Raw genomic sequence first — 27,636 nt, forward strand, 5'->3', positions numbered from 1 at the left:
GAGAAAAAAAATTCTAAACAAAAAGCTAGAGAAATTCTGTGGTACAAACGCCATTTAATTCTCTACAAAGCTACAAGTTTAAGAATTCAAGCATTGAAGTTCAAGAAAGATCAAGACCACCGAATTCAAGAACAAGCTCGAAGCCCTTGAGTTCAAATAAAAGTCAAGATCAAGATAAAGATAAAGTTCAAGTTCAAGTTCATCATAGATTCAAGAACAAGCTTTAAAGCCCTTGAATTTATATTTGAAAAGGCGAATTCAGAGGAATTATAGAGATTGTAACACTCGCATTTGAAATGATAAAATCGATTGTTGCTATAATTTTCCGTTCTTGATTATTATTTTCTCGACGTGAATTTTATTGTCTACAATTTTATATAATGCTTAAAAAATCATAAATAAGAAGACAATTATATTGATTCACCCTTATTTTTGGAAGATTTACAAATAAATGTAAATATTTTCCAAAAAAATTAATCGCAAAGATAACATAAAAAAATTAATTAATATTTTAATATTTTTTAAATTTATTTAAAAGGTCATATTAATTAAAAGGGATATTTTGAGATGTTTAGTAATATTTGTTTTGTTTATAATATCTATGAATATTTTATAATTTTGTCTCTATTTTGCTCTTGTTATTAAGTACTCCCTTTGTTCATTTTTATTTTTCACAATTTAATTTGGAACACATATTAAAAAAATAATTATTGATATAATATGTTTTACCAAACTATGCCTATTAAACGATTTAGAAAATAAATTTTGAAAGTAATATGTAAAAATGAAAAATCTATTTTAGGAATAAGGAACAATTAAAAATGAAATTTATTTAGAAATAAGTGATAAGAAAGTGAAGTGGGGGAGTGCTATTCATTTTTTCATTATTTAGATGACTTGTATTTAATATAAGTAATTTGGTAAAATTATCCTATTATTTACTACTTTTTAATTACGGTGTTAAATTAATTATAGATAACTATTGTTGGACAAAGAAGTACTAGTAATTAATTTTATCTTAATTTAGTAAAACGGTCAAGTAATATACTCCCTCCGTCCACTTATATTTGTTATGTTTTTTTAAGAGTCGAACGATACAAACTTTGACAAACATTTGATGATATACTTTTTTATCATATTGATATGCAAAAAATTATAATTTATAGTACAATTTGTATAGTTTTTGAATATCTGAACTTTTTGTTTGAAATATCAAATTAATATAATCTAATTTAACTTTGAAAATTAATCAAATTGATTTGCGAAAAACGTAATATAACTAACAAAAGTGGATAGAGATAGTAAGAAATAATTTGTCAAGTCAATAATGAACAATTATTATTGATCAGAAAAAATAATTATTTGCCTTAATTTAGTAAACAATTAAGTAATATAAGAAAACTATTTTTAATAAGATGTTCATATAAGATGGTATGATTAGAAAGAGTACAAGATAAATAAGGAACTAAACGGTGTTTCCAAAAATATTTTTTTTGGGGCAAGTCTCAAGGTGATGCATATCAAAAATACTTTAGATGTAAATTGAAAATGTAAATCCGTAGGGCATAAGTCTCACAGTTCATATCATAAGCTCCAAGCTTAAAAATATAATTCATAGGCATAAAACATTCGTCCTAGGCGTTTTTTAAAATTTTCCACTTTAACTTTTTTTACTTCAAATCATTTTTTATTATTCGTGTAATGATATTTTAAATAGTAATTATAAATTTTTTTTCTTCATTATTGGTAATACTATCTTTTCAAATAAAAAGCATAATACTTTTTTCTAGATGTTATAGGTTATGTATTGAAATTTATATATTTATAAAATAATTAAAAGTTTTGTTTTTACTTATTTTCTTTAATAATAAAATTATAAATTGAATATACATAAAAGTACGCTATATAAATCTATAAACTTAAATTTCATATCTCAATACCTATATCTCACTTTATATTTCATAAAACGTCTTATCTTACACGCTCACCATTTAAAATATCGAAATGAATTATATTTATTTATTGATTCCACGTTGGTATAGAGAACTGCAAGGACGGGTGGTCTGGTAGTAAATATTTTGATGGTCTCCCCAGCCATTTTTAGTTTGCTTTTAGTTAAGCGGTGTCTCACCTAACTACCTCTCTGCAGTTTGCACTGCCCAAAAGAGTCTATTTAATTTAAATTATATATTAATTATTTTTAGGAAAAGTATATTCATTTAAATATTATTTCATTTCCGTCTTTGAAAAAAAGGAAAAAGGTAAAAAAATATTTTTAAACTATATAAAAGGAGAAAATTGTGCTTCATTTATAATTTGGCTCAAAAATTCTTTTGTTGTCGATATTTTGGTTTAAAAATATCTTTTTAACTATGTGAAAGAAATAAAAATACTCCCCCCCTTTTGTAGTTTGATCCAAAAATACTCTTGTTATCAATATTTTGGTTCAAAAATACTCTTAGGCCCCGTTTGGCCATAAATTTTCCAAATAATATTTGGGAAAAATTTGGCAAATAATGTTTGTCCATACAATTTGCCATTATTTGGCAAATATTCCAAATTTCCAAATACTAGTTTTTTCTAGTATTTGGGCCAAATCTCATTATTTGAGATATTTTAAAAATTAAAATTTTACCCCAATCTTTTATCTTTTACAAAAACACCCTCTCTAGTTGTTGTTTGCGTTGTATTACATCATTTTTTACGTGAACATCAAAATAGTGATAAAATATTTAGTGAATATTAAATAATGATATGATTGTTGATGAAAATTATTAAAAATTGGCTTTAGGTAACAAAGTCATGTACTTTGTCTATTTCACGATGTATGTAATAATTCTTGTTGCACTCACTCCAAATTACCACATTGCTTTAGTGTCATGAACATTATTTGTTATTGTTGTAACGAACATTCAATTGACTTGTAATACAAACTTTTAGTTAGTTTTGTTAGTTTTTAAAACTTGTGCGTATAAATCATATTTTTCTAAAAAGGTGAAATATATTTCCCAAATTTTATGGCCAAACACATGGTGAAATTTCACCCAAATTTTCAATCAAATAATGTTTGCCAAGAATATTTGAAAATCTATGACCAAACGCTAGCTTATTGTTATTTAATGGGTCAAAAAGTTCATTTTTCAAATGTACATATATTATAAATATAATATTTCATCACAAACATTCTTATTAAATGATATATGCTTTTAGATCTTGCTAAATAATTGGAGGTTAAGCAATTAATTATGAGAGTAAAACATGAAATCTAAAATATTTTTCTGTTAATATATATTATATATGTTCAAAAAGACAAATAAAATTAAAATGTATCAGTATGGTAGACATTTAAAAAAAGAAAAAAGGTATCCAAACACAATTTCATATTTAAATATTTATTAAGTATTTGAAAACGATATTCAATAATTTGATAACTTTTTTGTACTTGCCGAATATTGTACTAATATATTTACCAATACATAGGCACACACTCCAAATCTCAAATTTCTTTAAATTATTTATGCATTGAAATTAGTTAGAAGCTCAACTTCCTTTCCTCCACCTTAACCCAGTTCTGAATCTTCCTGCATTTGCTTCTAAGGACTCAAAATGGGTTGAGTCAGACGGTGAATTACATAGTTTACTTTATTATATCAAATATTTACTTTTTTTATATTTTAAAATTCTCTCAAATTCTGATTTCTAACACTTTCCATTAACACATGTAAATTACAAATTACAGTTGTCAAAATGGGACCAATGTATATCCTTTGGAACAAAGCACATGCGTCCCATTTACTTTAGCGGTTTGTTGTTTTCATCAATTCTATGTGCCCATTATTCTCATTTCTCACTCCTTGATCACTGGTCAAATACATAAACAAATTCTTAAATTTATTAAAAAATTTTCTCAGGTATTTCAATTATGTCATTTTCAATTGAATTACTAAATTATTCAGAATTAATTTTTTTAAAACACCAATGGTTGATTTTGATCAATTTTTCAATTGTAAATGTTTTCAATTGTATTCGAATTATAATAATTTTGATTGAAGGAATGAAGACAAATCGTGTTAGTCTCATTTGTTTTCTAATGTGTTCAAATGACTTAAGTAAAATACAATTATTCTCAAATATTTTCACTATCAATTGGACTAATGATTTGTGGAACAACATATGTATCCTCTATCAATACCCCTCACAAATTTGATTCCATATCAAACAATGATGTTTGTTTAAACGGAACAAATTATAAGAGTTCAATCGTTCAATAGAAAAATGACATAATTGAGATACCTGAAGAAAAAAACCTCACAAATTTAGAAATATACTTATGTATTTGGACTTAATAATTCACTTTTTGTTCTTCCCATCCTATTTGAATAACAAAAAAAGGAAACTACTCATATGTATAAGACATATAAACTATAGTCTCACTCCGATGCAGTAAAGAATATTTTTTCCAATATCCATACAATTTTAACTAACATAAGACTCTCGTGAACGTATTCACTCTATCATTACATTATACGGTAGAGTTATAGAACTATATTATTTCGAAAAATTGTTGAAGTTATTTACTGAATATATACTTGATACTTTCTATTGATTGCTTGTTATTACATCTCATCATTCACTACATTAATTCTTAATAATCATGATAACATTTTCATTATTATTGATCAATCTATTAAAAAAAAAAACTAATAATTCGGATATCCAGCATAATTATAGGAGAACGTGTTTGGTGAAAAAATAAATAAATTACTCCTTAGTTAAAAGGACATGAGAGGATACCCGACATAATCATGGAAGGCTCAAGCCATGCATCATATCCCTTATAACCTAATATCAGATTATTAGTAATATTGTCACAATTTTCACATTGAGATAAAATATTTATTATTGTAAACGATTTTTTATCTAGAAAATTTTGAAGTTGAGACCACTCAATTACCATTCACCATTTGTTGGTTGATAGTAATTAGCTTCGATGTACGTAGCTATTGATAGTTTTGAAGATTTATTGTATAATTACCAAGTGTCCAAGTGGAATAGCATTGCCAATGGAAGTTATACATTTTGAGAAGGAATTAATTAATCCATGATAAATAAGTCTATAATATTATTGTAGACTTCTATATAGTGCCTAAAATATTGTAATCCAGTGTACAATGTGAAGTATATAGGTGGTCCATTTTGCCTAATGCTACAAATGTTAAAGGATTTAGCATAAATTTTCAAATATTCTAGACTTTGATCATGTTATTTAATTTGAAATCCTACCACCATATTAAAATTTACGATAAACTCATACTACATGATTTTATGGGAAATTAAGGAATTACTTTAAATTAAAAAATATGTCATTAGCTAATTAAATACTAGTTAGTGACTAATTAACTAATGATGATTGTTTATGGTTGCAGAATGTTTGGTGTTGAAGAATATATGTCATTTCCCAACGCTAAAGGTAGTTGACACTTCGACAGAGGCAACATGATTCCTTACTTTATGTAGAGTGGAAATGAAGAAAGAACGGAAATATATTTCACTATCCTTAACTAATTAAACATTTCAGGTTGAAAACATTCATAATTTAAAATATATATATATATCAATAAAAATCTTTTTCCTCTTTAATAGGTCTTATATCATATGATGTGAATCCGTCAAGACCCTAATGGGTATAAATATTAAATCGAAAAATATCATTACTAGCAAACATAGAGTGTTTGAATTTACTTACTTCTAAGTATTTTTTTTTTTTAGCTTAAATAACTTTTTAAAACATTTTTATATTGTTAGTGATAAATATTTTGAACCACTTACTTTTCAAGTCAAAACACATAAGCTTTAATCTTAAATACCAAAAGCAAAAGCCAAACTCTTAGGACATGTTTGAATAGGCTTATAAAAAGTAATTTTTATAAGTCATAAATAAATGATACCTATTTTTATCTATTGATTTATTTTTAAAATTTTTTGACGTTTAAAAACACTTTATAAGATAACCTTTTCAAATACTTTCAAAATTAAAAAAATTACTTATAAGATAGTTAATCTAAAGGGGCTTCTAACCAAAGTTTACTCAACAATCAGTCATTTTCTTCTGGATGATTTAAATGGGACTTGTAACCAAAGTTAGGTAGCTTATATGCAAATCTATCGTGCGACAATTCAGCAACATAGTCTTTGTCAACAATTGCTAAAGCCACTATATGATGTATATTTCAATATACAATTTAGCTTATTTATTTGTTTTTTTTGTCAAAAAACACACACAAAAAAAGGAGAATTCTCAGACATACACCCATTGTTCTATATATTCTTGAGCAAACGAACAAAATGAACAACAAAACACAAGGATTAATTAGGCTAATTATTTTATATTTTTTTTTACTTTTATATTGGGAATACAGTCTGAAAAGTTATATCATAGTGCCTATATATGTAAAAATAAATAAATTAAAACCTACGAAAATATGTCTTTTTGTGCTGTCTATTTTATACTAAAAACTTTTTGTCTAATTTTAAAAGACTGAAGAAAGGGAACTTTTTTGATAGTGGAATATCACGGGTGCGATTCCACAAATGTCATAACTCATATATATGGTGGAATTTACGTAACCAAAGTTGCACGCCTTTATATATATTCTGTTTGCAGCTCAACAATAATTGTCTTATTCTAACTTCCACCATAGTATTAAATAAAAATATTCAGCCGCCTATACCTATTTTTGTCTTGTGATTTATCAAATTTTTTTTATAAAATTCAAACAAGATTAATTCGATTAATATATGTTAACGATAAATGATTCCTAATTGTATCTTTTCATTATTATGTTTTCAATTCACATCGAATTGTCAAAATTTAATATCTGATAAAAAGATCAAGAAATTAATCTATGTCACCAATGTGATATTTAATAGTCTCTCCACACATATAGACTTTCATTTGAATCGTACGCATTAAAAGTGTATATAAACTAAGACATGAATGTAATAGCTAAACAATAAATTAGATTAAATTTGATATTAACAAAAAAAAAATTAAATTTTAAATTTAATCAAACTCAAAAAATTGCTTAAAAAATGCTCTTTCTAAAAGACTATAAATCATTCCGCTAATTTTGGCACTGATTGCATCATGTATGAAGCAATGAATGTTGGCTTTGTTTGGTAAATTAAATATTTCACTTTCTTTTGGCGTGATTGTGCTAGAACAAATCATATCAAACATGGTACACAAATGGGCCCATAATGCTCCAATTGTCACTAATTGCCTTATTTAACACAACTTTTTGAAGTAGTATCCACGATAATTTATACCCAGCCTACATATTTATTTTTAAAAAAATAATTGAACAAAATAATATATGGTAAAGAAGTTGGTCTAAGGGGTAAATAAAATCGCAAAGTGTTGTTGGTTGTCCCAAATAGTTTTTTAGTAAATTTTAAGAATTATTTTTCACATAATTTATGATCTTTTAGAGTACTGCCTAAAGATTTTTTTAAGTAAACGAAAAATCTTAAATATTAGATCACATTTTAAAATTTTATAATTGTAGATAACAATCTAATTAATGTTTTATCAGTTTCACGAACTTTTTTACACAATTTTTAAAGTAAAAATTTAAATAGCGACCTTAACATGAATATTATAAAGAGTAAAGACAATCTAATGTTTTGTCCCTTCTCCCTCAAGAGAAATCACAAAGCTCTAATAACGGATTTTAAACCCATTTAGTGGAAAACTTACATAAATATACTATATAATAAAAAAAATATTTATCATTTATAGCAATAATAATCTTTTTTTTATTTGATTACTTTTAATTTATTTATAATACAAGTTTAATACTCTCTCCGTCTGAAATTGTTTGTCTTGTTGTACTTATCGAAAGTCAATTTGATTAATTTTCAAAGGTAAATTAGATCACATTAATTCGATATTTTAAACAAAACATTTGATATTTTAAAACTATATGAAAAGTACTATAAATTACAATTTTTTACATATTAATATGATGAAAAAATATAATTAAAATGTTAGTCAAAGTTTTTATAGTTTGACTTTAAAAATAAAAACCATGACAAACAATAGTACATATTACAAAGAACAATTCATTATTCCCATATAATACAAGTTTCAATGATGGATAATACATTTATCACACATTTTAAAATACACTTATAATATAATGTGTCAAATTTTAACAAATAAACATAATATATTTTGAAAATAATTATAATTTGTGTATATTACATACATAATTCGCTTTTAATACATATTGCAGATTTAACATAATATTGCTATATGTGGTAATAAATAAAAAGTATCGCTAAAATTAATAATTATTCATTAAAATGTACCAATTTATGTAATTTTTTCTTTTAAGTACACTGACTTTGAACAAATACTAGGAAGAATTGGACTCTTTATTTCTGGATCTTCGAAAGTTTATGGGCCTCTATTGGGCCTATAGAGCAAAAGATGGAGTTGGTCAGGTGAAGAGGATGAGATACACAAAATTATCTCACGAATAGATTAATGGTCAAGTTTCACATATAGCAAACAAAAAATTCATATTTGTATGCTATAGCAAACTTTGCATAAATGCGCTCCATAGCAAACATAAAACTGTATAATTTGCTATACATATACAATTGTATAATTCGCTGGCCTAAATTGTATAATTCGCTGACCTATTTCGCTGCAATTGTATAATTTATTTTGCATACAATTGAATCGAATTAAAATGTATGTATATTGCATAATTATAAGTGTGTATCAAGAAGATATATGTTTTTCTCGCTTTATACAAAAACAGAAACACAATATATACACTTCTGTTGTACAAAGCTAGAGAAAATTGTATTTCACTGCAATTGTATAATTCGCAATTGTATAATTTGTTGGCCTTTTTCTCTGCAATATTTGAAGTAAAATGTTTGTAAATTGTATAATTAAGTGTATAACACGAAGATATACATTTTTGCATGTGTATATACAATTTTCTCTCGCTTTATACAAAACAAAAATAGAATTATACACTTCTGTGTATAAAGCGAGAGAGACGAGCAAGAATGGAGAGTGGTGAGCGAGATTTTGGGAGAGAGACGCTGGCAAATTTTAGCTAATGTTTGCTATGGAGCACAATTAAATCAAACCCTAGCTATTCCATTTAATTTGGATTATTAGTTTGCTATTATATATAATTTTCCCTAAAAAGTATCGCTAAAATTAATAATTAATGTACTAATTTATGTAATTTTTGCTTTTAGGACTTGAAAAAATACTAGGAAGAATTGGACTCTTTATTTCTGGATCTTCGAAAGTTTATGGGCCTCTATTGGGCTTATAGAGCAAAAGATGGAGTTGGTAAGAGGATGAAATACACAAAATTATCTCACAAATTGAAATATTTCAAAAGATTAATTATCCCATTATAATAGAATAATCTATTCTACAATTATATTGCAAATGGTGGATAAATAATTTCAGCATTAACTCCTATGGAAAATTATCACTAACCAATGCAGAATATAATAAACATACATTTTATTATGAGATTATAATAATAACCCTTTTCAAACTTGCTTAATTATATATTTTTCTCTTTTTGTATATTTAAAAAAATATTTTTTTTTTATTCCATTTGTAATTGATTAGATGTAAGAAAAGTACAGAGAAATTTAAAAAAAAGTAACTAAACTGCGCCATAAGCGGAGAAGCCCCAACATAGGATTCTAAATTAAGTCCAGAAAACACATTTAATAGAAAAACAACACGTGTAATAACTGACGAAATATCCGACCCACAACAGCTTTTGGCGGGTGATTCACTACAAACAAATTCAAATAAGCTGTCTTTTAGCCAATCCCTAGGTCACCCCGCCCAAATAAACTTTCCCTCCATTCCATCAGTGGTTCCTTCTCCATCTGCTAGGGCTTATGCTTCTCTTTTTAGGTAAGTAATTTCTTACTCTTCCTTGTTGTTTTGTTTGGTTTTGTGTATGCGTGTTTCTGAATTTATTGTACTTGAATTTTGGGGTTTAGCTGTTAATTTTGATTGTTTATATGTAGTTAAGTCGTGTAATATGGTTTAAGAATAGCTCTTGGTGATACTTTAAATGTCTAAATACAACAACATAGTCAATATAGTCTCACAATGTGAGTATGGAGAGGGTAAAGTGTACGCATATTGTATAATACGTCAGAGTTAAATAGGATGTTTCCATTATACTGTCAGCTTAAGGAAAAACAGTTCAAAACAATTCAGAAAAAGAAGTAATAAAAAATACAAGAAACAACAAATAGTAATATGAACAACAAATAGTAACAATACAATACTACAATAAAATAATACGATAATTGAAATACGAAAAACATCAGACAGTAACTACAAAAAACTGCATGTGTAATACTACTAACTACTGGTATGGACAGGCAACAAGACAATGCACTCCTAATATGGATAGTTTGAGGTATTTTTAAAAGAGAAATGACTTTCTTACAATGAAAAGATGATCTTAGATATAATTTTTTTTATTGATTTGACGTTCAGATTCTTATCATCGAAAAATTTAATATTTTATAATAATAGGTCCAAAACTAAAATACTAAAAATGCTACTACTAACCATTTAAAATGGTGTTAATTGCTTAATTTTAAAAAAGAAAAATAAAATAAAATAGATATAAAATTCAGATTTTTAACCTTACTTTAAGAGGTGCATTTTCCGATTATCACTGCATTATATAATGCTTCGAATATGAATTTTATAAATTTATATTTTTTTTAGAATAAAAATATATCACAACTATATATATTTTCGAAAGTAATGCATAGATTTATACAAACCACACCTGCATAATGTTAACCATACACTCTACCTCATACAATATATATTTAATTAGTTAAGGCTTATTTTAAATCTCGGAGAACCAATTTTATTACGATAAATATCGAGCTTCAGTTTCAACCGCTCTATCTAATTAACCAAAGCAACAATACTTATTAAATTATTTATAATATTTAACCAAAACTTTAAGAAGTGAATATATATTGCTTCCAGCTGACTTCACTTTTCTTCTTCTTCCTCTTATTTTGTCGTCTTGTTAACATGTCTCACAATAAGTCTTCTCTTACATTTCTTTGTAGCTAAGTTTTTTAAGGCAGAGCGACGAATCAAATAAATGAGGACGTGTAGAATTAACTCTTTGTTATTCTCATAATTATTTGCTCGAGTTTTAGCATAATTAGTTGGAATTTCTTTGTAAATTTTGTTTGGTAGCTTTTATTCCCTTCGTAATTATTTTTATATTTTTAGAGTCAAACAATTAAAACTTTGACTAACATTTTAAGATGCATTTTTCATCATATTAATAAGTAAAAAATTATAATTTTATAGTATTTTTTTTATATAGTTTTAGAATATTTAACTTTTTTATTTAAAATATTGAATTAATGTAATCTAATTTACTTTTAAAAATTAATTAAATTGACTTTTGATAAATATAATATGATAAATAATTTCGAACGAAGAGTGTATTACATAGACACGTCGATGGGTCTGTATCTACTTCTTTCTTTTTCCTTATTAAGGGGACCAGGAATAAAAATTAAAGTAGATTCAACTTTAAGGACCTAGTTAAAGATTCTTGGCTTTAGAAGTGTTATGCATGTTAGAAGCTGTTTGTATAGGGTATAGTAAAATGAGAGGAGTGCTTAGTACATGATAAATTAAATGTAAATCCTACTGTTTGATGTGATTCAAGGGCGGACCATCCTATGTTTGTGGGGGTTTATGTGCACGTGATAACTTTTGAAAAAATCATATATATATATATATATATATATATTTTGAGAAATTGATAGAAAGTACGATATAATTAATAGTGCACTCATAAAAAAATATAAAAATACTCTTGAGCAATTAATAGAAGATAGAGATATCACACTCTAGATTAGAGTTTAAATCCTGCTTAAATTTATTTTTATTTTAAATTTAGCTTATATTTTATATTTAAGCTATGTTTATATTGGTACACTCATAATCTTTAAATCTTTCGCCTAATGTGAATTATGGTTTTGATATAGAAGAGGAAAAAGTAAATCCCTTCAATTTGCCAAGATTGTTTGATGTGACATAGTAATTATCTTTTAGAATGGTAATCATCAACTTATAACACCCCATTAATCATCTCTGGAACGGCCACTATATGACTTTTGGCTAAAATTATACTATGATCCAAGTCTATTTGACCCGTTGCAAATGTCATACTAGCCATGGACTCAATTCTCTTTATTTGTTTTTTTCTAATCACACAATTATCGATCCATTTAGTACGATTTTAAGTCAAAAACAGTTGGAGTGGAGTGGGTCAGATGTTATTAAGACTGCGATGACATTTGATTTTCACCATTAACCGTGTAAATGACATAACCCTTTTTTTTTATGTGGGGAACATGCAATAAGAGGATAAGGCTAAGATTCCCACTATATGAAGACCCCAGAATTGCCACATATAGTTCCGTCTGGCACCACCCGTGGCTTATTTGTACAAGCTGCACGTACAAATCAACTATTTGATAAGCTGCTGCCCCTACTAATTATATATATACTCTTACACCGTCTTGGTTACTGTCCATATATATATATTGGTATTTTGTTTTAAGAGTTCGTCTTGCTGATTTGTGTGCACCACGGAAATGGGTTTTCTAGATCATCTTTCTGAGCTCTGTGAATTCCATCGAGGCACCAGCAGAAGGAAGCTCAGCAAACTTTGGAGAAATCAACTTGAGGTACGTGCATGCTTCAATTTAAACCAAACAAGCTGTATGCATCTGTTTCTGATGATATATTAAAAATGTGTAGACAGTGGAGATACGAGTGAAAATGGACTGCGAAGGGTGCGAAAGGAGGGTGAGGAAGTCTGTACAAGGGATGAGAGGGGTGACGAAAGTAGAAGTGGAGCCAAAGAAGCACAAGCTGACAGTTATTGGTTATGTTGATCCAGATAAAGTATTGCGACGAGTAAGACATCGTACGGGAAAGAAGGCTGAATTTTGGCCATACGTTCCTTACGATCTGGTGGATCATCCCTACGTGCGGGGCGTCTATGATAAGAAGGCTCCGCCAGGATACGTCCGCAACGTCTATGATAACCCGCAGGTTTCGAACCTGGCGAGGGCGAGTTCTACTGAAGTCAACTATATTACTGCTTTTAGTGATGAAAATCCTCAAGCCTGCATTATCATGTGAGAGTGATCAAAATTGAGCAAAAAAGCTAGTCATATATTATATACTTTCTTACGGTAGAGTAGGGACTTTTATGGATTTTTAGCTGCAAGTGATGCGTGCAATAAATTAACTAGTCGATGTAAACTTGTATTAATAAGGTTTACTTGATCTTGTAAGTAGTATGTTAAATATTATGACAGTTGTAAAATATTAATCTAATTTCGTGAATATTGATATTATTTTCATGAATCTCTCTGGTCTGGTTTCTTTTTACAATGTTTCATTTTTACTCGCTCGAATTATATGTATACATGTAATGAATAGTATCCTTAGATAATAGGACTTCATCGGTGAACGGCTTGGAAGGACATGTATATAAGTAGAGCAAGTTATTAATTATTAAATTTATCAGGCGATCTAATATATTTGATTTCCTTTTTCATGTCAATAACTAAATTGAATACAAATATATTTCATTTTATTTAAACATAGAACTTCCTTCTAATTTGACTATCTATCTGATATTTAATTATGAGATGAAACATAAAACATGTTTTTTTTAAATTATATATGCATAAAAATGAGGGAGTAAGTGATACTATGCTTTGTTAATTCACAATATTCATGAAGAACAACATTTTTATATATATATATATACACACATTTTTTTTTCTTTTCTCCGAATCAGAAAAACATTTATAGAACAGAAGATAATAACTAGAGGGATGAAGGTGGAATAAAATATGAGTGTTCACACTTTAATTTTAAGTATTTAAATTACACAAGACCAAGGGAAGAAAAAACATTCAAACATCATGGGAAAATTAAAAGCAATGAAGTTACCATTTAATTTTCCTATCATGTTTTATTAGATATTATATTCTTTACGTATGAATTATATTCAATGATATTTACCTTATCAGAATATATATTTTGTTTTATATCTCTGAGTTCTGATCATCGTTATCAAAAAATGAGAAGACGTTTAATAATTTTTGATCACTCATTTTCATAATTTCAAAATATAATCGACTCATATGTCAAAGTCTATTTAATTTCTAAATATTCACTTTCAACAAAAATACAAATGTTACGGAGGAAACACTGCTAGGACAATATGGTATTTTCTGTTTTGCAAATTTTAATGATCTTTATTTTAGAAAGTAGTTGTAATAGCTTATGCTACTCTGATTTTAAAAGGTTATTTCTTAAAAAATACTATATACTAGCATTAAAATAAAGGAATACCTCGCTGGAAAATGTCCGATAGCCACTCATTCGTAAATATTTTGATTAAATTAATAAAAAAAGAAAAAATATCAATAATTTCATATGAAAAATTAGGAAATTTTCTTCTATTTTCGTTAAGAATCTACATTCATCATGTATTTTTTAAGTGAATTCCTTTTTGATGAACGATAAATGAAAAGTTTTTATTTTAAGATATATATATTTTTTCATTTATTTGCAATAATAAAAATATTTATTTCAAGTATGTATATATTTTGATTGAATTGATGAAAAAAGAAAAAAATTAACACTAATATTTTTGTATGAAATAATTGGAAATTTCCCACTATTTTCATTAAGAACATATATCCACTTCTTCGAGTGAACTCATTCAGTGAAAAATAAATGAAAAATTTATGTTTTTAAATGGTAAAAATATTTGTTTTAAGTATATATTTTGATTTAGTTGATGAAAAAGAAAACACTTATATTTTTGTACGGAAAAATTAGAAAATTTCCTACTATTTTCATCAAGTATTTATATACATTCTATAATTTTTCAAGTGTACTAGTTCGACAAAAAATAAATAAAAAACCTTTTTTTAAAAAATAATTTTTCACTTATTTGCAACGACAAAAATATTTGTTTCAAGTAATGTGTATGTTAATCTTTTTTTACTTCTGAACTTTATCGATCCTTCCCCATATTTAAGGAAAAAAATAATTACTCCGACTAAATAAGGATGAAATTTCAAAAATAGCTAATACTAAATATAATCCTATAAAATAGTTATATTTTGGTTAATTACGAATTGTAGGTACGTGTTAGATCAGGGGAGAGAGGTGAACGAGATTAAGAAAGAAAAAAGAGAAGTGAGGGAGAAGAGAAAGACAAAATATACTTGTATATATGTTAGATAATTATATATTCATAACTAATATGTATATGAATCAATTATCATTGCATTTGTATATCTTATAATTAATTGTATACATTTAATTAGTATCTATATGCATTAACAAAATGCAATTTATATCAAAAAATAAATAGATAATATCAGTGAAAACAATAGTATCAATTTAACATTTTATATCACTCAAAATAATTTATATATTTAAGAGAGAAGAGAGAAAATAATTATAAAATCCTTAACTAGAGCTATACGTGTGATTCTTTTAAAAAGTATAATAATGTATTATAAGTATATATTAGATGTTTGCTTAATTAGATAATTTTCTTATTATTATACCCCTACAGTACAATTAATTTTTCAAGAGACTAATTTATATGATAAAAGGGTAAAATAATAAAATAAAGTAATTTATCAATTATTTCTTAATGACCTTGTGTAAAATAGAAAGCCATCTAATATGAGAGGGGGTGAGTAATATATATATAAATAAAAAGAAAAGTAAATTTGACTCCTGAGAGGAAGAAGGGAAAATTAGAAATCGGTCTTAACGTTTGTACAGAGTTTAGAATCAAACTTGGAATTGCACGACCACTCCAATATAGAGAAGGATCCTCACTAGCAGTTGCAGCAAAAACGAACTCCAAATCTCCCAAATTTACCAGGAAAGATCCAATATGATAACTAATGGAGTCGAAGACGAAGAGAAGTGGCTTGCCGCTGGGATCGCCGGCCTTCAGCAGAACGCATTTTACATGCATCGCGCTCTTGTATATCCTTAAAGCTTCTAATTCAATTTTACATGTTAAATTGAGATTTTTGGTGTTTAAAACCCCTAATTTTGAGTTTTCAGGACTCGAACAATCTGAAAGATGCATTGAAATACTCGGCTCAGATGCTCTCGGAGCTCCGAACTTCCAAGCTTTCTCCTCACAAATACTATGAACTATGTAAGTGGTTTTCACTGATCGGATCTGCTCGTACTTTATAAGTTGGAACTCGGAGATCCTTTAACTGCAGTATTGGAATTGTGCTCTTTGATTTGTTAGATATGCGCGCATTTGATGAATTGAGGAAATTAGAGATCTTCTTCAGAGAGGAGACAAATCGTGGCTGCTCCATTGTTGAGTTGTATGAGCTCGTGCAGCACGCTGGCAACATTTTGCCTAGATTGTAAGTTGTTATGTTCCTATGTTACTCCTATTTCTGGAAGCTTAATTATGGAAGGAAAGGAACTCAAGATGATCTGTAGAGAGTTCTAATCCACTTTGGAATGTAAAACCTGTCTAATTTTGTTTTCCAATTGGTATGAAGTGGAGTATGCAAATTAGGCTGAAGCTTTGTGAGACACTACATAGTCTTCACAAGGACAGATTCAAACATATAGCTTTTTCTTTTTAATCCTATTTTAAGTATTCCATACTGCTGTTTGGTCATCAATGGATCTTATTTTTTACTGGTAAAAGAATAATTTGCTTAAACTTGTAGTCTTAATATAAATATTTAATCTGCTAACACCATAGATTTAGAACCAGATTGGGTTAGTCAATTGGGTTTAACCTACATGGGTCAAGGAAGAAGCTACCAGTTGGACGTTTCAGTCCTCACAACTCTGAGTATCATTAGGCTAGCTGGAAAACCAAATTCCACAAACAACACTTCCACATTTTAAGCAAAGATGTAACTACTTTTGACTAAATCTCATAAGGTGTTCACCACGAGGAGGACCTGGTCGAGTAATGACTTCACCACAACTTGGGAAGCAAGAGACATTGGTCTTACTACCAATCACATGATTGTATTCTGGTCCATTTGACTCGTAACACTAAAGTGCTTTTGACCTTCTGGTTGTTTTCTTTTAAACTGTTCACTGACATCTGTCTCTATGTTTTGTTTAGCACTAAAGTTGACTGCAAGTTTCACTGCCCTAGCATCTCAGGAACTGAGAATCTGCTTGAAGTTGCATTTAGAGTATTTCTAACTGGAAAACGTCCATTATATATATGTGAATTTTTAGGAAAGCAAGCATATGGTAATTAGCAATAGGCCAGTATCTTTTCACAAAGTAAACTTAGCAAATCTTTTGTGAATTGGTGATTGCTTTTCATACTGGGAAGAATTCGTAGGTATTATGCTTGCTTTGCAGTACTTATAGATAGCAACTGGAACAGGAGGTTGTCACAAGTATAGCTGAAGATCTCAAGTTTCCTGTCCAGGGACGCTGAGATACTGTCCCAAATTTGGGTCATACATTTTCTTTTCTTGATAAAGTAACATTTTGTTGATATCCTGGGGGAATGAAACCTTGTTCCACGTAGTATACCAAAAAGTAGGGAACCTATATCATTACTAGTATAATAGGACTGATTGCATTCAAGATGATGATACAAAATAGTGGAATGCTTATAAGGACACTTGATACCTTTGTACCTTTACTTTTCGGTTACGTACCTTGAATATAACGAAATGCTAATACTGTTATATGGAACTTGATTTCATTATTCCTGTTATCTTGAGTTAAGAGAATTGAAATGCACTCAGATTGGTGTTTACTAGTATACAAGTCACTGGCACCCAAGGGTGTGGCCTAGTGGTCAATGAAGTGGATCAAGAACCATGAGGTCTCGGGTTCAAATCCCAGAAAGACAAAAAACTAGGTGATTTATTTCTAGCCTTGGTGGACAAACTCCGGTACCTATCGTGGGTGGTAGGTAGCAACTATCCGCGGAATTAGTCAAGATGGGCGCAAGCTGCCCGAATACCACAGTTATCAAGAATAAAAGTATAGAAGGCACTGGTTGCCTTCTTAATCTTATGCTAATTCTGTTCTTATATCATTTGCATGTCTGTATTCAGGTTTTCATACCTGCTTTTTCTTCCTTAGGTATCTCCTTTGTACAGTGGGTTCAGTGTACATTAAATCAAAGGAGGCTCCTGCCAAGGATATTCTCAAAGATCTGGTGGAAATGTGCCGTAGCATACAACATCCATTACGTGGTCTCTTCCTAAGGAGTTACCTTTCACAAGTCAGTAGGGATAAATTGCCTGATATAGGATCTGAATATGAAGGGTAAGGGCATCACCAAGCTGCTTTATCATTGGCTTTAATTATTAGATGGGTCACTTAGCAATGGTCAAGTTGCAAAAGGCGCTCCGTAAAAAAATTCACAAAATGAACATTTAGTTGGATACCCCTGACATGCTGTATCCACAGGGATGCTGACACTGTCATGGATGCAGTAGAATTCGTGCTCCAAAATTTCACAGAAATGAACAAACTTTGGGTGCGAATGCAACATCAGGTTGGTTCAAATGTCTGTGAATGCTGTAATTTCTCTCATACTTTGACATGAATAATGCCACAACGCCTGCATGTCATGAAGGTAAAAGAAAATTATGAAGGGATACTTTGTGGTCATGCAGGTGTTTTAATGCTTCTGAATGATAATACTCTTTGCTGATCATGAGTTGAGGGTTGCATCGGGCTTTCTGGTCTGCAGGGACATGCACGGGAAAAGGAAAAACGTGAAAAAGAAAGGAGCGAGCTTCGCGATCTTGTAATGAGCTGTAATTTAAGCATCATTACTAGCAACTGAACTTAGCAACGGATGTGCGCACTTATGTGAGGATTTCGTTTTGCTCTTATATTTGGTAGGTGGGGAAGAACCTGCATGTTCTAGGTCAAATTGAGGGCATTGACCTTGATTTGTACAAAGATATGGTGCTTCCAAGAGTTTTAGAGCAGGTATTTGCCTCTGGTGGCCGACTGGCCCGTTCAGTTTATTGTACTTTTGAGCAAAGAACAAATAATCGATATTCTAATTTGTGGTGTACCTCATGTTATCTCCAGGTTGTCAATTGTAAAGATGAGATTGCACAGGGATATTTGATGGATTGCATCATTCAAGTCTTCCCTGATGAGTACCACTTACAAACTCTTGAAACATTACTTGGTGCTTGCCCCCAGTTTCAGGTATGCCAGCTTGTTCAATCATAAAATGGGATTCTCCTCAACTTCAATATCAAACAGTCGAAGCAAAAATGTCATGCCTGGTGGGATCCCAGGGGCGTGACAATGGTTTACCGTCTGCAAGAATGTTTAAGATACTATTAAACCAAAATATTGGTTACGGAGGCATGACATAATGCACTTCTTTTCTAATGCTAGAAGATAGGCTGTCAACTTAAGAGATTAGGTATGCAAAAGTTTGATATTCTTTTACCTATTAAAAAAAATATCTAAGACCAGATCTGCGTCACTTATGTTCAATCATAAAATGGGATTTTCCTCAACTGCAATATCAAACAGTAGAAGAAAATGTCATGCCTGGTGGGATCCCAGGGGTGTGACAATGGTTTACCGTCTGCAAGAATGTTTTTAAGATTCTAGTACCAAAATATTGGTTAAAGAGGCATGAAATAATGCACTTCTTTTCTAATGCTAGAAGATAGGCTGTCAACTTAAGAGATTAGGTATGCAGAAGTTTGATATTCTTTTGAACTGTTTTTTTTTTTTTTTGAACTGGAAAAGTTTGATATTCTTTTATCTATTAAAAGAAGATCTAAGACAGATCTGCATCACTTATGTACCCATATTAAAGCGAACTCTTGCTACTTGTAAACTATATCTGTGACAGTTCTAAATAGTAGACAATCAATGGTTCTTTGTTGTCGGAACTTACATTTGCTATGTCAATTGTGTTATCAGATCAATCTATGTCTTTATTAAAAAGTTACGTCTTTTTGTTTTCAGCCATCTGTTGATATCAAGACAGTGCTTGCTCGTCTGATGGAAAGGCTTTCGAACTATGCTGCTTTAAGTGCAGAAGTTAGTTACAAATTCAAACTTCTCTGGAATAAGAAATTTTTATGCCTTCCGGTTTCTGAATAATTTTTTCCTGCAGGTTTTACCTGAGTTCTTCCAGGTTGAAGCTTTCGCAAAACTTAATAGTGCCATAGGCAAGGTAATTGAGATTAATATTCTTAAATATATTAAAACTGCTATATGGGTTCTGGAATGCTTTGAGAAGAAACTTTTTTTGTATCGTGGATTTTCTACCTCCACCTTATAGAAATTAGTGGATATTGCTTGAAGTTTAAGAATTTTAATAAGAGATACTTACTGACCAGCAACCATTGCATTCTCCCTTGTAGGAGATTCAGATAAATCTATGAAACAAGTATTTTCATAGCTTCGTAGCAGAAAGTTTCATTCAGAAAGATTATTGTTTGTCACGGTAAAGATTGATCATACTTTATTCATGACCAGATGATTTCTGATCTGTTCTCCATTTGGGATATTTGACCAGAAAGTGTTCCAAGACATTCTTGATTGTTTCATCTTTGCTTGAATAAAGAACAATACTGTTGCTTTCTGAAGGAATTATCTGGTTCTCATAAAACAAAAACTTAACATAAAGGCTGTTTGAAGTGCACAGTAAACCGATTCTTAAATCATATTAAATTACAGAATTGTTTTCCAAAGAAAAAAAAACTGAACTACACGACTTTGAAGTCATTGTACCAAGGTTTTTCCTACTGATCGTAATGAACTTTAGCTATGTATTTCTTTGATTATGATGATGCGCTCCATTATGCCTGTCTCTCTGTTGGTGCAGGTGATAGAGGCTCAAGAAGACATGCCTATTGCCGGAGTGGTGACATTGTATTCATCCCTTTTGACATTTTCTCTTCATGTCCACCCTGATCGCCTTGATTATGTAGATCAGATTCTGGTAGGTTTCTCTCTTTCTCAATAACTAGTTGCTATAGGCTCTATGGTTTTACTTTTTGTGTTTTCCAAGTAAGTGTATCACACTTATTAGTCTGATGCTTTTTTTTGGATCCAAAGTGAATATGTGAAATTTATAATACGGTACACTAAAACAAGATATGTTGAAGTTGAAACTTTTCATCCTTTGAAATCTATGTCTATTTAGACGATTTTCTGGCCTGCCTGGTTCATGTGGAACCTGTAAAGATCACACTCTTATTCACTTGCAGGGTGCATGTGTACAGAAACTTTCTGGAAAAGGAAAGCTCAAAGACAACAAAGCAACAAAACAGATAGTGGCCCTACTAAGTGCTCCTCTGGAGAAGTATAAGGATATAGATACTGCGCTAAAGCTGTCAAATTATCCTCGTCTTATGGAGAATCTTGACGATTCAACTAGTAAAGAGATGGCTAATGTTTTAGTACAAAATATTTTGAAAAATAAGACTTGCATTTCAACTGCTGAAAAGGTTTGATTCTAGATAATTTTGTGTACTTCAATTTATTGCTTACAAATGTTACCCATGTTTCTACGAATTACTGGTCTTATCAGGTTGAGGCACTTTTTGAGTTAATGAAAGCACTAATTCGAGATTTGGATGAGGGTGTTGATGATGAGGTGGACTGGAAACTCTGTGCTTGCATAAAAGTTCCTTAGTTCTTTCTTATATTTTCCTTTCATCACATATTTAAAATTAGTTTGTGCTGTGCCTTAAATTCTTTATCCTCCAATTTTCAGCTTGATGAAGATGATTTCCAGGAAGAGCAGAATTCTGTTGCGCAGCTTATTCAAATGCTTCACAATGATGATCCTGAAGAGATGCTGAAGGTAATTATGATTTACTTTCTTTTGAATTACTTGTATACTCCTTTTATGGATTAATTACTAGCTCTTGCAAGAGAAGACAGTAATATTCCCTATTACCCTCTGAGTTTATCAGAGAGATAAATAGGAATGAGCTCTTGAGTTTTGACATTAGTTGCAACTTGTATGTGATGAATTGGATGTATGTATAATGATCTACTGTAGTGTTAAGTTTTCACTTTATTGTGAAGGAGGAAAAACAAAATAAGAAAATGATGAAAAGTCACTGCCAACACTAGGGAAGAACTTTAAGCTGATCATGATTTGCTAGTCTTATCTTTTCATTTGGGGGATAATTTTACAGAAATTAGAAAGAAAAAAGACGTCAAACACATAATAGTCTTGACTATGTGTCCCCGATTAGTCTGTATAGTAAACATATAAAAGTAAGTATAAAAAATAATTAAATAACAACATTGGCATTTCCATTTGATTAAAATTTCAAGGTAACATTATTAGAAGTGTGAATCTCCAGCATATCCTTAATGCTAAGGAATACAACAATTGCAGTTTCCAAAAAAAACAAAAAACAAATATATGAAGTGTGAATCAGTTGCTGTAACATGTGCTTTGTGTGTGAGCTATCTTCAGGACAGTATGCAAGGTCCATCTTTTGTGGACTCTGCAACTTCTCAGCCTTGTATCACAAACTGAGCTTGTAACCAAAGTGAACAGCTCCTGCCTCTTGGCTCTGGAGTTATCCCCATTTTCTTTTATATGATTGTTTTTGCTCAAGCAAAGCATGCATCTGGTGATAATGTTGTATGGTTTGTTTCTATGTGGCTACAGTGTTTGTTTTCGTAGTTGTATAAAAAAGGTGTTGTTTTCTTGCTTCAAGTTCATATAGTTTGCTATTTCATTGAATTGCAGATTATTTGTGCTGTGAAGAAGCACATTTTGACAGGAGGGCCAAAGAGACTTCCTTTTACTGTCCCTCCCCTTATTTTCAACTCACTAAAGGTTTGAATCTGCAACTTAAGGGCTAGAAGAGAAGGCTGGTGCTCAAATTCCTTTATTTTTCTTAGTGCAAAGCTGATGAAGGGGACTTGTTCAAATGTAGCATGTCGGGATGATCCTTCACCTATGGAACTACTCACTCTAAGAACAATAAATATTATATATAATCCCCCATTGGTCCCCATTAAAGAGAATAAAGAGAGGATTGAGTTTCTTCGCAAATAAAATTGTCCTACTTTTGTTGCACTGCTGATGTATTTTCTTTTGTTTCTAGTTTGTTAGGCGACTACATAGTCATGATGAAAATGTTCCTGAGGAAGAGTCATCTGCTATGCCTAAGAAATTCTTTCAGATTCTGAATCAGGTATGCTAACATAACGAGGATGCTACGTTATGAGTGTAAATCTTGTTATGTGAGTTGCGTTGTCAAGACTGGTAACTCATTGCAGTTGAACCTGTTAAGACACACCTCTATTATCTGCAGACGAAGAAGAGAAAAAGTTTCAGCTTTTCTTATTCTTCTATTCCTTCCATTATTTAGCTTCCCTTCCTTCATTTGCAGTAATTCGTACAATTCTATAATACTCATGAATGTTCTGAGGTATTTCCGTTACTTATAAGCTACCCTTCGTTAGATTATTGAGGCGCTCTCAATTGTTCCTGTACCTGAACTAGCACTGAAGCTGTACCTGGAGTGTGCTGAGGTACTGGATTTTCCTTCAAACTGTGGAAGATAGTTTGTGTTTTTTTTTTTACTGACAAGCAGTTGTCTGTGTTGCTCAGGCTGCCAATGACTCTGACATAGAGCCTGTTGCCTATGAATTTTTCACTCAAGCTTATATACTATATGAAGAAGAAATTTCGGTATTATTTTATTGTGTCTCGATTTATATTATGGAATTCCTGGCCTGCTACATGTTTGCCTGAAAGCTTTAGTTGATTTTTCTGATGTTAATTCAACTTTTTTGGCAGGACTCCAAAGCACAGGTGACTGCAATACACTTGATAATAGGAACTCTTCAGAGAATGCACATCTTTGGTGTTGAGAACAGGGACACGTTAACGCACAAGGCTACAGGGGTAATTATCTTAGCATCTCCTATTTCCTTTTGCTGAAGTTAATCTATTACAAATTAATTATAATCACTGTTGCCCTTTTCACCCTCCAGTACTCTGCAAAGCTCTTGAAGAAACCTGATCAATGTAGAGCTGTGTATGCTTGTTCGCATCTTTTCTGGGTTGACGATCAGGACAATATCAAGGATGGAGAAAGGTTCATAGCTGTGCCTTGCGTGTTTAGGGGATAAAATATACATTCAAATATGCTATGTCTCTTTGGAGTTCCTTTTAGTTTCATGCTTTTCTGTAGCCATCTTCTTATGTGTTACTTATTTCCCCTATTGATTCAGGGTTTTGCTTTGCTTAAAGCGGGCCTTAAGAATTGCAAATGCTGCTCAACAAATGTCCAATGCAACCCGAGGCAGCAGTGGATCTGTCTTGCTCTTTATAGAAATTCTAAACAAGTAAAACCAACTCTTCATTCCTGTTCTTTTTACCTTCTCAACTACTGTTCTTTTGGAAGTCAATTTTACAAGAGATTCGTTTGTATAACAGGTATCTGTATTTCTTTGAGAAGGGGGTCTCACAAATTAATGTTGCCTCCGTCCAGAGCCTGATTGAGCTAATCACAACTGAAATGCAAAGTGAAAATACAACAGCAGATCCTGCAGCAGATGCCTTCTTTGCAAGCACCTTGCGATACATCCAGTTCCAGAAGGATAAAGGTGGTGCAGTTGGGGAGAAATTCGAGTCCATCAACTCATAATCAAATAGCATTTCTCAAAGGAATTACGTTCTTGGTGTCACAGAAGCAGCACATTTTTCTTACAAAGTACAAAATTGATTCCTTTTCAACTTGCTCTAGAGAAAAATGCATTTGACAACGGACTAGCAGAAGCAGCTGAAAAGATGCATATATACTGACCACACCCCTACGCAGTAATATCCTAATAAAGATTGTTATTGTTGTAACAATTTGCTCTCCAGCTATGACTTCCGAGTGCCTGCCACTGTTACTTTTTTTTTTTTTTTTGGTGGAGAGTAGGTTTTCTTTTGAGGTGGAAGAGACAAGGAGTGGAGAAGTAGTTCATTAATTTGTAGTTCAGAAATGTGATTATGACGAGTACTAGAATAATTTGTCCCTCAGTTTTGTATAACATGTTCTGTCCCATTTAACACATTTCGCAGACCACCAAAAACTTTTAAACAGATATTGCTCTAATGGTTATTGGAGCAATCTTTTGGTGGAAAATATGATATCATAAGGAACCAAGGAAGTCATTCATTTGAACCAATCAGTTCTGTTTACATATTTTTCTATATGAACATTTTCGTCTAGAAAAACATCACACACATTTCTCTCTATAAGACCTTAAGATTATTCAGTGGTCAACAAGAAATTATTTAAAGCAGAAAGAAGAAACAGTGTAGTTTAACAACTATAAGAAGGAATTCTCGAGAGAGAATCCTACTTCCAAACTCAATCATGTACATATGACTTGAAGGAAAGGATTATATGCATCATCAAGTTGAGAACAATTCTCTTGTTGAATAACAGAAAAAATAAAATCACCCTTTTTATTTAAAACGAATCCCGATAATATAAATACATCCAACCGTCACTGAATTCTCATTTTCATAGAGCAAAAGTTCTCCTGAACATATTATATATTGCTTGTAGCAATAATTTTGTGTTTGTTGAGACTCAGTTCATGGCATACTTTTGAGTCCAACTACGAGCCATTGACTCGTACTTGGTTTTATCAGTCTTGCACATATGAGCAATTTCTGGAACCAGTGGATCATCTGGATTTGGATCTGTTAGCAGTGAACATATGGACAGCAAAACCTTCATCCACAAAACCAACAGCAAATTGTAGAAGTTTATACTATATTGTTTTTGCAAGTTACTGGTCTTATTTTCAGGTAACTAGTTCCGTTTATATATGAACATTTAATTACAGTTATCCTTTATGCGACTTGGATTTTATTTTTATGTTAGCCAGCAACCAAACACTAACTAATGTGTATCCCTTTTGATTTATGAAATAGTAAATCATTGAGGAAAAGGAAGAGCTAGAAAGCAGTAGCACCTTGGATATGGTGAGGGCAGGACTCCATTGATCCTTCAGTATGTCCAAACAAATATTTCCATTATTGTTTATATTTGGATGAAAAACTCTGGTCCTGAAAGCCACCTGTCAATATATATATGAAAACTTAATATCAGCAGTCCCTTTGTGGAGAGTGATCAATTGAAAACATACCTTGGGAGGTTTGAAAGGGTAATCAGGAGGAAAATGGATGGTGACTTGGAAAACACCACCAGCATAAGGGCTATCATTTGGACCAATAATAGTTGCTTGCCAATGAAACATATCCTGAGCTACTGGACCTGAAAAATATTAGTATAACAAATCTTCAAAACTATCTTCTACTTTAAATTTGGGAAAATTACTAGTTGTAATATTGGTGTGTACCTGCACTGCATGAAGTGGGAGGGTCTCTTTGCAAGTCTTTTAGCTCCTTTTGAATTCTCCTGGATGCCATTAATAATGAGAAGACTTTAAAAGTTAAAAGGAGAGAAAAGATGTTGGTTTTATGAGTTATAGATATCCTCAATAAGTGGTAAAATGGAAGGGTATATATAAAGAAGGGAAGCTAAGAGAAAGAAAAAGAACTTTGTTAAGTGGTCACAAACATTGACATTGTGGTATTAGATTCTGTAGCAGAAAACAGTCTACTCTACAACTTTAAAAAAGAAGAATAGATGATTTTTAGCCTAGTGAAAAAACACAAAAAGATTATTCTTCAGCATAACTTTTTTAGGTTTTCCAAACAGACGAAATCCAATTTCAAAAGAATTTAAATTTTCCTTTCTAGTTTCCACTTTCCTCATTTTGCATCATTATTATATATAATATATCTTCCTATTTAGTCATCCATTTCTCAAGAAATACTCCGTGCCCACTAATTTTAACCTAGATTTTTATATTATTTTCAAATCAAGAAAATTTTAAGTGAAGAAAATCAAATTTAATTGTCTGGTTTTTTTTTCTAGAATCCCATGATAACCTGCGTTGTCACAGTTTCTGCCCTTTGGGTGAACATTCTTAGTGAGAACTGGATGAACTCCCAGTATATAATAGCCTGTAAATCACACATGGGATCAGTCAGTCCAAGTTATTGATGGATATTTACAAGATTTGTCCGCTTATTGTTGATTGGATGCTTAAAATCGTTATATAAAATATACTCTAGATAAGAGATTTTAATTGATATTTGTTTTTAGAAAGGGGGAGTGGGTGGGGGAGGCATAATTTTATTTAATGGACGGCATACATTATTCAAATATTGTGAGGCTACAGAATTTCACTCCATTTTTTTGAGTGAATATACACTTTATCCCCACCTCTCTGTACCATTTGCCTAATTTGAAAAAAAAAATATTAAAAAAAGACCATACAAGTGCCTGAATCAAACAACTTTAGCTTTATCATTTGGCACCATTACTAGTTACAGGATTACAGCACCCAATATATTCCACTATTATTTGCTGTTACCATATATATGATTTGCACTACATAAATGGACA

At 30.6% G+C, this 27,636-nt stretch overlaps 3 protein-coding genes across 3 annotated transcripts; 2 read left to right on the forward strand and 1 right to left on the reverse strand.

Annotated features, from left to right (window-relative positions):
• The first annotated feature begins 12,517 nt into the window (after positions 1-12,517).
• Positions 12,518-13,495, forward strand: LOC101266291 (heavy metal-associated isoprenylated plant protein 26). Its single transcript, XM_019212094.3, has 2 exons — positions 12,518-12,807; positions 12,881-13,495. The coding sequence occupies exons 1-2, from the start codon at positions 12,715-12,717 to the stop codon at positions 13,265-13,267; spliced, it is 480 nt and encodes a 159-aa protein (XP_019067639.1). The 5' UTR covers positions 12,518-12,714; the 3' UTR covers positions 13,268-13,495.
• A 2,368-nt stretch (positions 13,496-15,863) lies between these two features.
• On the forward strand, positions 15,864-25,336 carry LOC101265987 (vacuolar protein sorting-associated protein 35A). The gene is made up of 22 exons (XM_004232462.5): positions 15,864-16,157; positions 16,241-16,337; positions 16,437-16,560; positions 18,272-18,457; positions 18,602-18,689; positions 18,888-18,944; positions 19,043-19,132; positions 19,238-19,360; positions 20,141-20,215; positions 20,292-20,351; positions 21,006-21,122; positions 21,391-21,630; positions 21,714-21,779; positions 21,900-21,989; positions 22,896-22,985; positions 23,257-23,346; positions 23,618-23,686; positions 23,766-23,846; positions 23,955-24,062; positions 24,152-24,255; positions 24,392-24,505; positions 24,597-25,336. The coding sequence occupies exons 1-22, from the start codon at positions 16,065-16,067 to the stop codon at positions 24,805-24,807; spliced, it is 2,373 nt and encodes a 790-aa protein (XP_004232510.1). The 5' UTR covers positions 15,864-16,064; the 3' UTR covers positions 24,808-25,336.
• A 252-nt stretch (positions 25,337-25,588) lies between these two features.
• Positions 25,589-27,156, reverse strand: LOC101265499 (ubiquitin-conjugating enzyme E2 10). The gene is made up of 4 exons (XM_004232460.5): positions 26,522-27,156; positions 26,309-26,436; positions 26,135-26,239; positions 25,589-25,890 (listed from the first exon to the last, which is right to left on the reverse strand). The coding sequence occupies exons 1-4, from the start codon at positions 26,589-26,591 to the stop codon at positions 25,747-25,749; spliced, it is 447 nt and encodes a 148-aa protein (XP_004232508.1). The 5' UTR covers positions 26,592-27,156; the 3' UTR covers positions 25,589-25,746.
• Between the last annotated feature and the right edge of the window lie 480 nt (positions 27,157-27,636).

The sequence above is a fragment of the Solanum lycopersicum genome, chromosome 2 (assembly GCF_036512215.1).
Source record: "Solanum lycopersicum chromosome 2, SLM_r2.1".
Lineage (NCBI taxonomy): Eukaryota > Viridiplantae > Streptophyta > Magnoliopsida > Solanales > Solanaceae > Solanum > Solanum lycopersicum.